Source organism: Tachyglossus aculeatus, chromosome 2 (genome assembly GCF_015852505.1).
Source record: "Tachyglossus aculeatus isolate mTacAcu1 chromosome 2, mTacAcu1.pri, whole genome shotgun sequence".
Taxonomy (NCBI): domain Eukaryota; kingdom Metazoa; phylum Chordata; class Mammalia; order Monotremata; family Tachyglossidae; genus Tachyglossus; species Tachyglossus aculeatus.
This window is the reverse complement of record NC_052067.1, coordinates 132,825,970-132,840,469: the sequence shown is the minus strand read 5'-3', so window position 1 is coordinate 132,840,469 and position 14,500 is coordinate 132,825,970. Positions and strand designations below refer to the sequence as shown.

The window sequence follows — 14,500 nt, the reverse complement described above, 5'->3', positions numbered from 1 at the left end:
GCGGCGCCTGTACGTGGAAAGCGCGCAGGAGCGATCTGCCGGAGATCCCGCACGTCTTCTGGCTTAGTGGGAAAAGCACAGGTCTAGGAATCAATCAATCCCCCTCGTCCCCCTCTCCATCCCCCCCCATCTTACCTCCTTCCCTTCCCCACAGCACCTGTATATATGTATATATGCTTGTACATATTTATTACTCTATCTATCTTACGTGTACATATCCTATTTATTTTGTTAGTATGTTTGGTTTTGTTGTCTGTCTCCCCCTTCTAGACTGTGAGCCCGCTGTTGGGTAGGGACCGTCTCTATGTGTTGCCGACTTGTACTTCCCAAGCGCTCAGTACAGTGCTCTGCACACAGTCAGTGCTCAATAAATACGATTGATTGATTGATTGATCCCCATCCTGCTTCTCGTCTGCCATATGACCCCGGGCAAGTCACTTAACTCCTCCATGCCTTCCTTTTCCTCCCCCTCAACCTGTGAGCCCCAGGTGGATCAGGGACTGTGTCTGACCTGATTTTCTTTGATTTCCCCCTGCACTTTGAGTAGAATCCCAGGCACATTTGACAGACAATGCACTTACCATCGTATTTATTGAGCGCTTACTGTGTGCGGAGCACTGGACTGAGCGCTTGGGAAGTACAATTTGGCAGCAGAGAGCGACGGTCCCTGCGCAACAGCGGGCTCATTATAATAATAAAATAATCTTGGTATTTGTGAAGCACTTGTGAAGACTGAGCCCCTTCCTTCCTCTCCCCCTCGTGCCCCTCTCCATCCCCCCCATCTTACCTCCTTCCCTTCCCCACAGCACCTGTATATATGTTTGTACATATTTATTACTCTATTTATCTTACTTGTACATATCTATTCTACTTATTTTATTTTGTTAGTATGTTTGGTTTTGTTCTCTGTCTCCCCCTTCTTGACTGTGATCCCGCTGTGGGGTAGGGACCATCTCTATGTGTTGCCGGCTTGTACTTCCCAAGCGCTTAGTACAGTGCTCTGCACACAGTAAGCGCTCAGTAAATACGATTGATTGATTGATTGCTATGTGCCAAGCACTGTTCTAAGCATTGAGGGAGATGCAAGGTAATCCGGTTGTCCCACACGGGGCTCACAGTCTTAATCATCCCCATTTTCCAGATGAGGGAACTGAGGCACGGAGAAGCTAGACGACTTGCCCAAAGTCACACGGCTGGGTAGGGACCGTCTCTATCTGTTGCCGACTTGTACTTCCCAAGCGCTTAGTGCGGTGCTCTGCATTCATTCATTCATTCAATCGCATTTATTGAGCGCTTACTGTGTGCAGAGCACTGTACTAAGCGCTTGGGAAGTCCAAGTTGGCAACATATAGAGACGGTCCCTACCCAACACTGGGCTCACAGTCTAGAAGTGCTCAATCAATCAATCAATCAATCAACCGTATTTATTGAGCGCTTGCTGTGCACAGAGCACTGTACTAAGCACTTGGGAAGTCCAAGTTGGCAACATATAGAGACGGTCCCCACCCAACAGTGGGCTCACAGTCTAGAAGCACTCAGTCAATCAATCAATCAATCAATCGTATTTATTGAGCGTTTACTGTGTGCAGAGCACTGTACTAAGCGCTTGGGAAGTCCAAGTTGGCAACATATAGAGACGGTCCCTACCCAACAGTGGGCTCACAGTCTAGAAGCGCTCAATAAATCTGAATGAATTAATTGAACGAATGAATGCACCTGTATATATGTTTGTACAGATTTATTACTCTATTTTACTTGTCCGTATTTACTATTCTATTTATCTTGTTAATGCTGTGCATCTAGCTTTATTTCTATTCATTCTGATGACTTGACACCCGTCCACATGCTTTGTTTTGTCATCCGTCTCCCCCTTCTAGACCGTGAGCCCGCTGTCGGGTAGGGGCCGTCTCCATATGTTGCCAACTTGGACTTCCCAAGCGCTTAGTACGGTGCTCTGCACACAGTAAGCGCTCAATAAATCCCACTGAACGAATTAATGAACGAATGAATGCACCTGTATATATGTTTGTACTGATTTATTACTCTATTTTACTTGTCCATATTTACTATTCTATTTATCTTGTTAATGATGTGCATCTAGCTTTACTTCTATTTATTCTGACGACTTGACACCCGTCCACGTGCTTTGTTTTGTCGTCCGTCTCCCCCTTCTATCAATCAGTCAATCAATCGTATTTATTGAGCGCTTACTAGACCGTGAGCCCGCTGTCGGGTAGGGGCCGTCTCCATATGTTGCCAACTTGGCCTTCCCAAGGGCTTAGCACAGTGCTCTGCACACAGTAAGCGCTCAATAAATCCCACTGAACGAAGGAATGGATTCTAAAAAGCATGACACGTATTTTCAGGCTGGTTCATTCTGCAGGCCTACCGATGGTATCGTAAACGCGCGATAATGTGCCGTTTTTCATTTTTACGCATTCATGGATGAGTTGCTTCATCCGTCCCTCCTCCGTCCACGGTATCGTAAACGTGCGGTAATTTGCCGTTTTTCATTTTTACGCATTCACGGATGAGTTGGTTCATCCATGAAACATTCATTCTCTCATTCCCTCCTCCGGCTAATGTGACGAACAGCTAAATAAGTTCATCTTTCAGGATTAATTGCAAAGAGAAAGAAATGCCACCTCGTTGTGCCTGGAAATGTAATGCTAATAGGCCGTTTATCAGTGAATGGGATGGTTGTGTTCCGGTGTCGTCAGAATAAATAGAAATAAAGCTCGGTGCCCCAAATAATGTAGATTATTTTGACTTTTCAGAGTAATGGAAAAAGACCCTTTCCATGCCAGCTGTTTACCTGTTCACATAGGGACGCTCGTGGAATTGAACAAAGCCAACGGTGAGATTGCTGTTTTTCAACAAAGTCCCGATCAAAGAGCAAGGCAGACGACAGAGTCTTCCGCAAACCGTCTTTAAACACGAGGCGCTAGGAACCCGAGGTCTTGTGCTCCGTTTAAAACCGGTCTGTGACTCTCTGGCCTCTGGTCCGGCTCTTAGAACAGTGCTTTGCACGTAGTAAGCGCTTAACAATCAATCAATCAATCAATCGTATTTATTGAGTGCTTACTATGTGCAGAGCACTGTACTAAGTGCTTGGGAAGTCCAAGTTGGCAACATATAGAGACAGTCCCTACCCAACAGTGGGCTCACAGTCTAAAAGGGGGAGACAGAGAACAAAACCAAACATACTAACAAAATAAAATAAATAGAAAAGGTAGGTACAAGTAAAATAAATAGAGTAATAAATATGTACAAACATATATACAGGAATAATGATGGCATTTATTAAGCTCTTACTATGTGCAAAGCACTGTTCTAAGCGCTGGGGAGGTAACAAGGTAATCAGGTTGTCCCACGGGGGGCTCACAGTCTTAATCCCCATTTTACAGATGAGGGAACTGGGTCACAGAGAAGTTAAGTGCCTTGCCCAAAGTCACACGGCTGACAGTTGGTGGAGCTGGGATTTGAACCCATGACCTCTGACTCCAAAGCCCGGGCTCTTTCCACTGAGCCACGCTGCTTCTCTTAACAAGCACCATCATCATTATTATTATTACAAATCCTGAATAATTGTGCCCAACTTGGGGTGATCACCGTTATTATTAGTATTACAAATCCTGAATAATTGTGCGTTGTCGCCCAATTTGGGGTGATCAGGCAGGGTGAAGCCAGGGAACGTCCAATCTGGTCTATTTAGCGACTCAGTAGCCCAAAAGGGTGCGGACTGGGTTTGAGGCAGAGGTCATGAAGAATGGGTGTGTATTAAGTAGCACTCTCTGAAATGGTTCTCATGAACCAGTCTCCTTTTAGACTGTGAGCCCACTGTTGGGTAGGGACTGTCTCTATATGTTGCCAACTTCTACTTCCCAAGCGCTTAGTACAGTGCTCTGCACACAGTAAGTGCTCAATAAATACGATTGATGATGATGATGATGAGGTCCAGTTGACTAATTCTACTCGGCAAGCGCTTAGTACAGTGCTGTGCGCACCGTAAGCACTCAGTAAATACCATGGATTGATTGTGCTAAGTGTGCTCTTTTAGCGTCATCATCAGCATCATAATAATAATGGCATTTATTAAGCGCTTACTATGTGCAAAGCACCGTTCTAAGCGCTGGGGAGGTTACAAGGTGAGCAGGTTGTCCCACGGGGGGCTCACAGTCTTCATCCCCGTTTTGCAAACAACTTAGGCACAGAGAATAATAAAAATAATGATGGCATTTAGTAAGTGCTTACTATGTGCAAAGCACTGTTCTAAGCGCTGGGGAGGTTACAAGGTGAGCAGGTTGTCCCACGCGGGGCTCACAGTCTTCATCCCCATTTTGCAGATAACTTAGGCACAGAGAATAATAAAAATAATGATGGCATTTAGTAAGTGCTTACTATGTGCAAAGCACTGTTCTAAGCGCTGGGGAGGTTACAAGGTGAGCAGGTTGTCCCACGAGGGGCTCACGGTCTTCATCCCCATTTTTCGGATGAGGGAACTGAGGCCCAGAGAAGTGAAGTGAGTTGCCCAAAGTCGCCCCGCTGACAAATGGGGGAGCTGGGATTTGAACCCATGACCTCTGACTCCAAAGCCCGGGCTCTTTCCACTCTATTTATTTATTTATTTTACATGTACATATCTATTCTATTCTGCCAATTATCAGGCAGAAACTCCTCACCCTGGGCTTCCAGGCTGTCCATCCATCCCCTGGCCCCCTCCTACCTCCCCTCCCTTCTGTCCTTCTGCAGCCCAGCCCGCACCCTCCGCTCCTCCGCCGCTGATCTCCTCCCCGTACCTCGTTCTCGCCTGTCCCGCCATCGACCCCCGGCCCACGTCATCTCCCAGGCCTGGAATGCCCTCCCTCTGCCCATCCGCCAAACTCGCTCTCTTCCTCCCTTCAAGGCCCTATTGAGAGCTCACCTCCTCCAGGAGGCCTTCCCAGACTGAGCCCCTTCCTTCCTCTCCTCCTCGTCCCCCTCTCCATCCCCCCCATCTTACCTCCTTCCCTTCCCCACAGCACCTGTATATATGTTGGTACATATTTATTACTCTATTTTACTTGTACATATCTATTCTATTTATTTTATTTTGTTAGTATGTTTGGTTTTGTTCTCTGTCTCCCCCTTTTAGACTGTGAGCCCGCTGTTGGGTAGGGACCGTCTCTATATGTTGCCAACTTGTACTTCCCAAGCGCTTAGTCCAGTGCTCTGCACACAGTAAGCACTCAATAAATACGATTGATTGATTGATTGTCAGCTGGGTGACTTTGGACAAGTCACTTCACTTCTCTGTGCCTCAGTTACCTCACCTGTAAAATGGGGATGAAGACTGTGAGCCCCCCGTGGGGCAACACTTTGTAACCTCTCCAGTGCTTAGAGCAGTGCTTTGCACATAGTAAGCACTTAATAAATGCCATTATTATTAGTAGTATTATTAATACCCTGTACTTCTGAAGGTGAGTGTTACCCAAGGAAGCTAAAAGCCATCAATGGTATTTATTCATTCACTCGTATTTATTGAGCGCTTGTGAAGCAGCGTCGCTCAGTGGAAAGAGCCTGGGCTTGGGAGTCAGAGGTCATGGGTTCTAATCCCACCTCCGCCACTTGTCAGCCGCGTGACGTTGGGCAAGTCACTTCACTTCTCTGGGCCTCAGTTCCCTCATCTGTCAAATGGGGATGAAGACTGTGTGCCCCACGTGGGACAACCTGATTACTTGGTATCAGAACAGTGCTTAGCACATAGTAAGCGCTTCCCAAATACCATCATTATCACTGTATGCAAAATAGCGTGCTAAGCACATATTTATTCTTGAATGTATTTTAACAGAAGCAGTTTGCAATAAAAGGACGGGCATCTTGCCCATTGTTGTTTTCTGAAACATACCACTCTAACCCGTAGACCTTTTTAAGTTGGAGTGATAAACGGAAAAATACAGAAAACTCTTCATAACACCAGGCCAAAGTTGGGGCGTCTTCTTTATTAGAAAAGTATTACTATATTGCATCTCTTTAAAAGCACAGTTTATCGTGAAATGTATTTCTAGTCATTTGGATAGCGCGACCTAAAATGTTGATGCGTAATAGCCGTCTGTTTTCTCTCCACAGAGCTTTTCTATCTCTCTCATAAACTAGTGGACTTGTACCCTAGTAATCCCGTAAGTGATACCGCGCTTATTTTTTTTCTTGTGTTTTCACACGTGGAATTCATTTATTCTCACCGCGTTGCGTAATTGCAGTTCATTTATTCTCACTGCGTTGCGTACTTGCACATGGGAGGGTGACAATTCAGAAATTTGAAAAATCAGAGAAGCGGCGTGGCTCAGTGGAAGGAGCACGGGGTTTGGAGTCATCATCATCATCATCAATCGTATTTATTGAGCGCTTACTATGTGCAGAGCACTGTACTAAGCGCTTGGGAAGTACAAGTTGGCAACATATAGAGACAGTCCCTACCCAACAGTGGGCTCACAGTCTAAAAGTCAGAGGCATGGGCTCAGACTGCCTTCCCAGTCAGTCAGCGTGAAGCCCTTTCATTCATTCATTCATTCAATCGTATTTATTGAGCGCTTACTGTGTGCGGAGCACTGTACTAAGCGCTTGGGAAGTCCAAGTCGGCAACATATAGAGACGGTCCCTACCCAACAGCGGGCTCGCATGTGGAACTGGTTCTGAAAATGTGAACCAGTATCGGTCCGGATTCTTCCAGAGCCCAGGATTTTCCCCAGTGAGGCCTTTTCAATCATCATCAATCGTATTTATTGAGCGCTTACTATGTGCAGAGCACTGTACTAAGCGCTTTGGAAGCCCAATCAATAAATGTGAGGCCCGTGTGAGACAGGGACCTTATCTGATGTGATTATCTCATGTCACTTCTAGACTGTGAGTTCGGGGGCAACGCTGTGGTATTTTGGGCTTGTAAGTCAGGGAGGATGGTAGCGTTAGCTATAGCATTCATTCATTCATTCAGTCGTATTTATTGAGCGCTTACTGTGTGCAGAGCACTGTGCTAAGCGCTTGGGAAGGACAGGTTGGTAACATATGGTCCCTACCCAATAGCAACGGGGAAATCAGGTGGAAGACTGGGTTTGGGAGGGGAGATGAGGGTTTCTGTTTGGGACGTGCTAAGTTTGAGATATCGGCTCGACAGCCCAGTAGAAAGGTCAGAGTTTGAGGTGACTTTTTCAGGCCTACAGAGTTCTCCCCTCGGACTCGGGAAATCTAGAGGAAATTCATTCATTCATTCATTCAATCATATTTATTGAGCGCTCACTGTGTGCAGAGCACTGTACTAAGCGCTTGGGAGGTCCAAGTCAGCAACATCTAGGGACGGTCCCTACCCAACTGTGGGTTCACAGTCTAGAAGGGGGAGTCAGAGAACAAAACAAAACATATTAACAAAATAAAATAAATAAATAGAATATGTACAAGTAAAATAGAGTAATAAATCCGTACAAACATATATACATATATACAGGTGCTGTGGGGAAGGGAAGGAGGTAAGACGGGGGGGATGGAGAGGGGGACGAGGGGGAGAGGAAGGAGGGGGCTCAGTCTGGGAAGGCCTCCTGGAGGAGGTGGGAAATGACTCAGGAAATCTAGAGACTCAGTTTTATATTTAATAATAATAGTAATAATGATGGCATTTATTAAGCGCTTACTACGTGCAAAGCACTGTTCTAAGCGCTGGGGAGGTTACAAGGTGATCAGGTTGCCCCACGGGGGGCTCACAGTCTTCATCCACATTTGACAGATGAGGGAACTGAGGCCCAGAGAAGTGAAGTGACTTGCCCAAAGTCACACAGCTGACAGTTGGCGGAGCCGGGATTTGAACCCATGATTTCTGACTTCAAAGCCCGGGCTCTTTCCACTGAACCACGCTCCTTTTCTCCCTTCTGAAGCAGCGTGACTCACTAGAAAGAGCCTCGGCTTTGGAGTCAGAGGTCAGGGGTTCAAATCCCGTCCCTGCCAATTGTCAGCTGTGTGACTTTGGGCAAGTCACTTTTGATTCATTCATTCATTCAGTTGTATTTATTGAGTGCTCACTGTGTGCAGAGCACTGTACTAAGCGCTTGGGAAGTCCAAGTTGGCAACATATAGTCGCTTCTCTGGGCCTCAGTTCCCTCATCTGGAAAATGGGGATGAAGACTGTGAGCCCCCCGTGGGACAACTTCATCACCTTGTAACCTCCCCAGCGCTTAGAACAGTGCTTTGCACAGAGTAAGCGCTTAATAAATCCCATCTCTGCAAACAGTAAGCGCTCAATAAATAGGATTGAATGAACGAATGAATGTCCTAAGAAACGGTGCCTTCTGAATTATCGAGTCCAGGGAGAATAGCAGCTGCATATATGTATATATGTTTGCACGTATTTATTACTCTATTTATTTATTTATTTTACTTGTACCTATCTATTCTATTTTATTTTGTTAGTATGTTTGGTTTTGTTGTCTGTCTCCCCCTTCTAGACTGTGAGCCCACTGTTGGGTAGGGACCGTCTCTATACGTTGCCAACTTGGACTTCCCAAGCGCTTAGTCCAGTGCTCTGCACACAGTAAGCGCTCAATAAATACAGTTGAATCAATGAATGAACGTATATATGTTTGTACGTATTTATGGCTCTATTCTATTTGTGCGTATTTATTCTATTTTATTTTGTTAATATGTTTTATTTTGTTGTCTGTCTCCCCCTTCTAGACTGTGAGCCCGCCGTTGGGCAGGGACCGTCTCTAGATGTTGCCATCTTGGACTTCCCAAGCGCTTAGTCCAGTGCTCTGCACACAGTAAGCGCTCAATAAATACAGTTGAATGAATGTTTGTACGTATTTACGACTCTATTTTATTTGTACATATTTATTCTATTTTATTTTGTTAACATGTTTTATTTTGTTGTCCGTCTCCCCCTTCTAGACTGTGAGCCCGCCGTTGGGTAGGGACCGTCTCTAGATGTTGCCAACTTGGGCTTCCCAAGCGCTTAGTCCAGTGCTCTGCACACAGTAAGCGCTCAATAAATACGATTGAAGGAATGATTGAATGAATCATCATTATTATCATTATTATTCTGAATACCCCGATTAGTAATCCCAAACACTTTTGCCAGGGAGTGCGGACCAGTTCATTTTTTTTGTTTGTTTTTATGGTATTCAGCTTGCCTTTGTGTTGCCCATTCATGTGTTCCGGTGATGACATGGGTGTCAAAAGAGGCATAAATGATGTGCTCTAGCAGCATGTTGGATTTGAGGAGCCCCTTCCTCTCTTCTTCCGCTGCTTGGAGGGACACCGCGAACCCTTTATCGCCGCAGGAGAGTTCGCTTACCCCGATGAAATTTTTGAGCCATGCCACTGAGAGCCATTCTCTCCCTAGGGTTCCCCGTAATGGAAAGGTCTAAGCCGAAGCGTCCAAGTCGATTCGCCTGCCTTGGGCAGCGGCGGCGAGACCGTGGGGCTCACGGTCTTCCTCCCCATTTTACAGATGAGGTCACTGAGGCCCAGAGAAGTGAAGCGGCTTGCCCAAGGTCACACAGCAGACGAGTAGAGGAGTCGGGATTAGACTGGGCTCTTGCCACTAAGCCACGCTGCCTCTCAAATATTTATTTCCCTTGTACATATTTATTCTGTTTATTTTATTTGGTTTATACGTTTTGTTGTCTGTCTCCCCCTTCTAGACTGTGAGCCCGCTGTTAGGGACCGTCTCTAGATGTTGCCAACTTGGACTTCCCAAGCGCTTAGTCCAGTGCTCTGCACACAGTAAGCGCTCAATAAATACCATTGAATGAATGAATGAATGTATATATGTTTGTACATATTTATTACTCTTTGATTTGTACATATTTATTCTGTTTTATTTTGTTAATATGTTTTATTTTGTTCTCTGTCTCCCCCTCTTAGACTGTGAGCCCACTGTTGGGTAGGGACCGTCTCTATATGTTGCCAGCTTGGACTTCCCAAGCGCTTAGTCCAGTGCTCTGCACACAGTAAGCGCTCAATAAATACAATTGAATGAATGAATGAATGTATATGTTTGTATGTATTTATTACTCTGTTTGTACATATTTATTCTATTTATTTTGTTAATATGTTTTGTTTTGTTATCCGTCTCCCCCTTCTAGACTGTGAGCCCGCCGTTGGGTAGGGCCCGTCTCTAGATGTTGCCAACTTGGACTTCCCAAGCGCTTAGTACAGTGCTCTGCACACAGTAAGCGCTCAATAAATACAATTGAATGAATGAATGAACTAAAGACGATAAAGATTCTATTTCTATTCTATTTATTTTATTTTGTTAATATGTTTTGTTTTGTTGTCTGTCTCCCCCTTCTAGACTGTGAGCCCGCTGTTAGGGACCGTCTCTAGATGTTGCCAACTTGTACTTCCCAAGCGCTTAGTACGGTGCTCTGCACACAGTAAGCGCTCAATAAATACGATTGATTGATATATGTATGTATGCTTGTGCATATTTATTACTCTATTTGATTTGTACATATTTATTCTATTTTGTTAATATGTTTTATTTTGTTGTGTGTCTCCCCCTTCTAGACTGTGAGCCAGCTGTTAGGTAGGAACCGTCTCTAGATGTTGCCAGCTTGGACTTCCCAAGCGCTTAGTCCAGTGCTCTGCACACAGTAAGCGCTCAATAGATACAATTGAATGAATGAATGAATGTATATATGTTTGTACGTATTTATTACTCTATTTTATTTGTACATATTTTATTTATTTTATTTTGTTAATATGTTTTGTTATCAGTCTCCCCCTTCTAGACAGTGCGCCCGCTGTTGGGTAGGGACCGTCTCTAGATGTTGCCAACTTGGACTTCCCAAGCGCTTAGTACAGTGCTCTGCACACAGTAAGCACTCAATAAATACAATTGAATGAATGAATGAATGAACTAAAGATGATGAAGATTCTATTTCTATTCTATTTATTTTATTTTGTTAGTATGTTTGGTTTTGTTGTCTGTCTCCCCCTTCTAGACTGTGAGCCCACTGTTGGGTAGGGACTGTCTCTAGATGTTGCCAACTTGGACTTCCCAAGCGCTTAGTACAGTGCTCTGCACACAGCGCTCAATAAATTCGATTGATTGATTAGTAATAAATATTATTATTATTATAAGTACAGTGCTAAATACTTAGTACAGTGCCCTGCACACAGTAAGCGCTCAATAAATATGATTGAATGAATTTAATCCCCATTTTGTAGATGAAGAAACTGAAGCCCAGAGAGGTGATGTAACTTGCCCAGGGTCACACTTTGTTCATTCATTCAATCGTATTTATTGAGCGCTTACTGTGTGCAGAGCACTGGACTAAACGCTTGGGAAGTACAAGATTTGTTGAGCGCTTACTGTGTGCAGAGCACTGCACTGAGCACTTGGGAAGTCCAAGTTGTCAACATAGAGAGACGGTCCCTACCCAACAGCCGGCTCACAGTCTAGGAGGGGGAGACAGACAACAAAACCAAACATATTAACAAAATAAAATAGAATAAATACGTACCAATAAACTAGAGTAATAAATACGTACAGACATATACAGGCGCTACATTCTGTTGGTTCAACCTTCACAACACTCTTCAAATCCACCCTTTCCCCTCCATTGAATCAATCAGTCGTATTTATTGAGCACTTACTGTGTGCAGAGCACTGTACTAAGCGCTTGGAAAGTCCAAGTTGGCAACATAAAAGAGACGGTCCCTACCCAACAGTGGGCTCACAGTCTAGAAGGGGGAGACAGAAAACAAAACAATCCATATTAACAAAGCAGCATTCAAGCTGCTACCACGTTAATCCAAGCACTCCTCCTCTCCCGCCTCGATTACCGTATCCATCTCCCCGCCGACTTCCCTATCTCCCGTCTCTCCCCACTCCGGTCCAGATTTCACTCTGCTGCCCGGATCATTTTCCTTAAAAACGGTCACGTCCTCGTCCCCCTACTTCTCCAGACCCTCCAGCCATCGCTCAGCCACCTCTGCATCCAAAAGGAACCCCTCGCTATCGTGGTGGGCGGGAAATCAATCAGTCAATCATATTTATGGAGCGCTTACTGTGTGCAGAGCACTGTACTAAGCGCTTGGGAAGTCCAAGTTGGCAACATCTAGAGACGGCCCCTACCCGACAGTGGGCTCACAGTCTAAAATGTCTACTAACTCTGTTGTATTGGACTCTTCCCAGCGCTTAGTGCAGTGCCTTGCTCATAGTAAGCTCTTGATAAATACAGTCGATTGATTGGTTGATTGATTCTTCTCCGTGGAGGAAAGAAAGGGGTCTTTTTTTTGTTTTTTATGGTCCTTGTTGAGCACCTACTATGTTCATTCATTCAATCGTATTTATTGAGCACTTACTGTGTGCAGAGCACTGCACTAAGCGCTTGGGAAGTCCAAGTTGGCAACATCTAGAGACGGTCCCTACCCGACAGCGGGTTCACAGGCTAGAAATCTAATCTACACCCTTCCCAGTGGGAGCTGAAACCCACTTCTTCTCCGTGGAAGAAAGAAAGGGGTTTTTGGGGGGGTTTTATGGTCCTTGTTGAGCACTTACTATGTTCATTCATTCATTCAATCGTATTTATTGAGTGCTTACTGTGTGCAGAGCACTGGACTAAGCGCTTGGGAAGTCCAGGTTGGCAACATATAGAGACGGTCCCTACCTGACAGTGGGTTCATAGTCTAGAAATCTAATCTACACCCTTCCCAGTGAAGCTGAAACCCACTTCTTCTTCTCCGTGGAGGAAAGAAAGGGGTTTTTTGGGGGGGTTTATGGGCCTTGATGAGCACTTACTATGTTAATTCATTCATTCAATCGTATTTATTGAGCACTAACTGTGTGCAGAGCACTGGACTAAGCTCTTGGGAAGTCCAAGTTGGCAACTTATAGAGACAGTCCCTACCCAACAGTGGGCTCACAGTCTAGGAGGGGGGGACAGACAACAAAACAAAACATATTAACAAAATAAAATAGAATAAATACATACCAATAAAATAGAGTAATAAATACGTACAAACATATATACAGGTGCTACATCCTGTTGGTTCAACCTTCACAACACTCTTCAACTCTTCAAGTCGGCAACATCTAGAGACGGTCCGTACCCAACGGCGGGCTCACAGTCTAGGAGGGGGGGACAGACAACAAAACAAAACGTATTAACAAAATAAAATAGAATAAATACATACCAATAAAATAGAGTAATAAATACGGACAAACATATATACAGGTGCTACATCCTGTTGGTTCAACCTTCACAACACTCTTCAAGTCGGCAACATCTAGAGACGGTCCCTACCCAACGGCGGGCTCACAGTCTAGAAGGGGGAGACAGACAACAAAACATGTGGACAGGTGTCAAGTCAGAATAAATAGAAGTAAAGCTAGATGCACATCGTTAGCAAAATAAATAAAATAGTCAATATGGACAAGTAAAATAAATGGAATAATAAATCTGTACAAAGGTCACACAGCAGACAAGTGGCAGAGCAGCCCGAAACGTAAACCCAGTTTCCAAAGGAGCCAACTTCAACTAGGCTCCAGGAAAATCTCTTTTCGAAGTGGATCTGACCTGGGGAATCTCAGCGTGGTGTTTAGTCACGGAGTACACTTGGGATAATTGCTTGGATTCTTTTGTTCTACCTTGCCTGGATTTTATTCTTTTATCTTGTTTTGATTTTAGGTATCGTGGTTTGCAGTCGGCTGTTATTATCTCATGGTCGGCCACAAGAATGAACACGCCCGGCGGTATCTCAGGTGCGAGCCTGTTTGCCTGCTTGCTCCTACTGAACTCCTCAATTGCGCCCGGCAGGAAGCCCACTGTTGGGTAGGGACTGTCTCTATATGTTGCCAATTTGTACTTCCCAAGCGCTTAGTACAGTGCTCTGCACATAGTAAGCGCTCAATAAATACAATTGATGATGATGATGATCATTCAGTCGTATTTATTGAGCGCTTACTGCGTGCAGAGCACTGGACTAAGCGCTTGGGAGGTCCAAGTTGGCAACATCTAGAGACGGTCCCTACCCAACGGCGGGCTCACAGGCTAGAAGGGGGAGACAGACAACAAAACAAACCATATTAACAAAATAAAATAGAGTAGATATGTACAAGTAAAATAAATAGAGTAATAAATACGTACAAACATATATACAGGTGCTATTCTCCCTGGACTCGATAATTCAGAAGGCACCGTTTCTTAAGACATTCATTCATTCATTCATTCAGTCGTATTTATTGAGCGCTTACTGTGTGCGGAGCACTGCACTAAGCGCCTGGGAAGTACAAGCATTTCTTGTGGCTGTGGAGCCGTTGCTCAAGCGCTTAGTCCAGTGCTCTGCACACAGTAAGTGCTCAGTAAACATGATGGGATGGATGAATTGCTCATCCATATCATTACTCAGTTCTAGGAAGGGTTGCTAGAGGTCAGGGGTTCAAATTCCGGCTCTGCCAATTGTCAGCTATGTGACTGTGGGCAAGTCACTTCACTTCTCTGTTCCACTGTTACCTCGTCTGTAAAAT

At 44.8% G+C, this 14,500-nt stretch overlaps 1 protein-coding gene and 1 non-coding gene across 2 annotated transcripts in view; both read left to right on the top strand.

Moving 5' to 3' along the window:
• CDC16 (cell division cycle 16) overlaps nucleotides 1-14,500 on the top strand; it is a 93,837-nt gene that overhangs the window by 40,557 nt on the left and 38,780 nt on the right. The window contains exons 9-11 of the mRNA XM_038767800.1: nucleotides 2,778-2,857; nucleotides 6,109-6,158; nucleotides 13,662-13,735. Of these exons, the coding sequence (XP_038623728.1) occupies nucleotides 2,778-2,857; nucleotides 6,109-6,158; nucleotides 13,662-13,735 (204 nt within the window). The remainder of the gene's footprint in view (nucleotides 1-2,777; nucleotides 2,858-6,108; nucleotides 6,159-13,661; nucleotides 13,736-14,500) is intronic.
• Nucleotides 9,150-9,282, top strand: LOC119924697. The gene has a single exon (XR_005449393.1). It is a non-coding gene; the product is annotated as a small nucleolar RNA SNORA13 (small nucleolar RNA).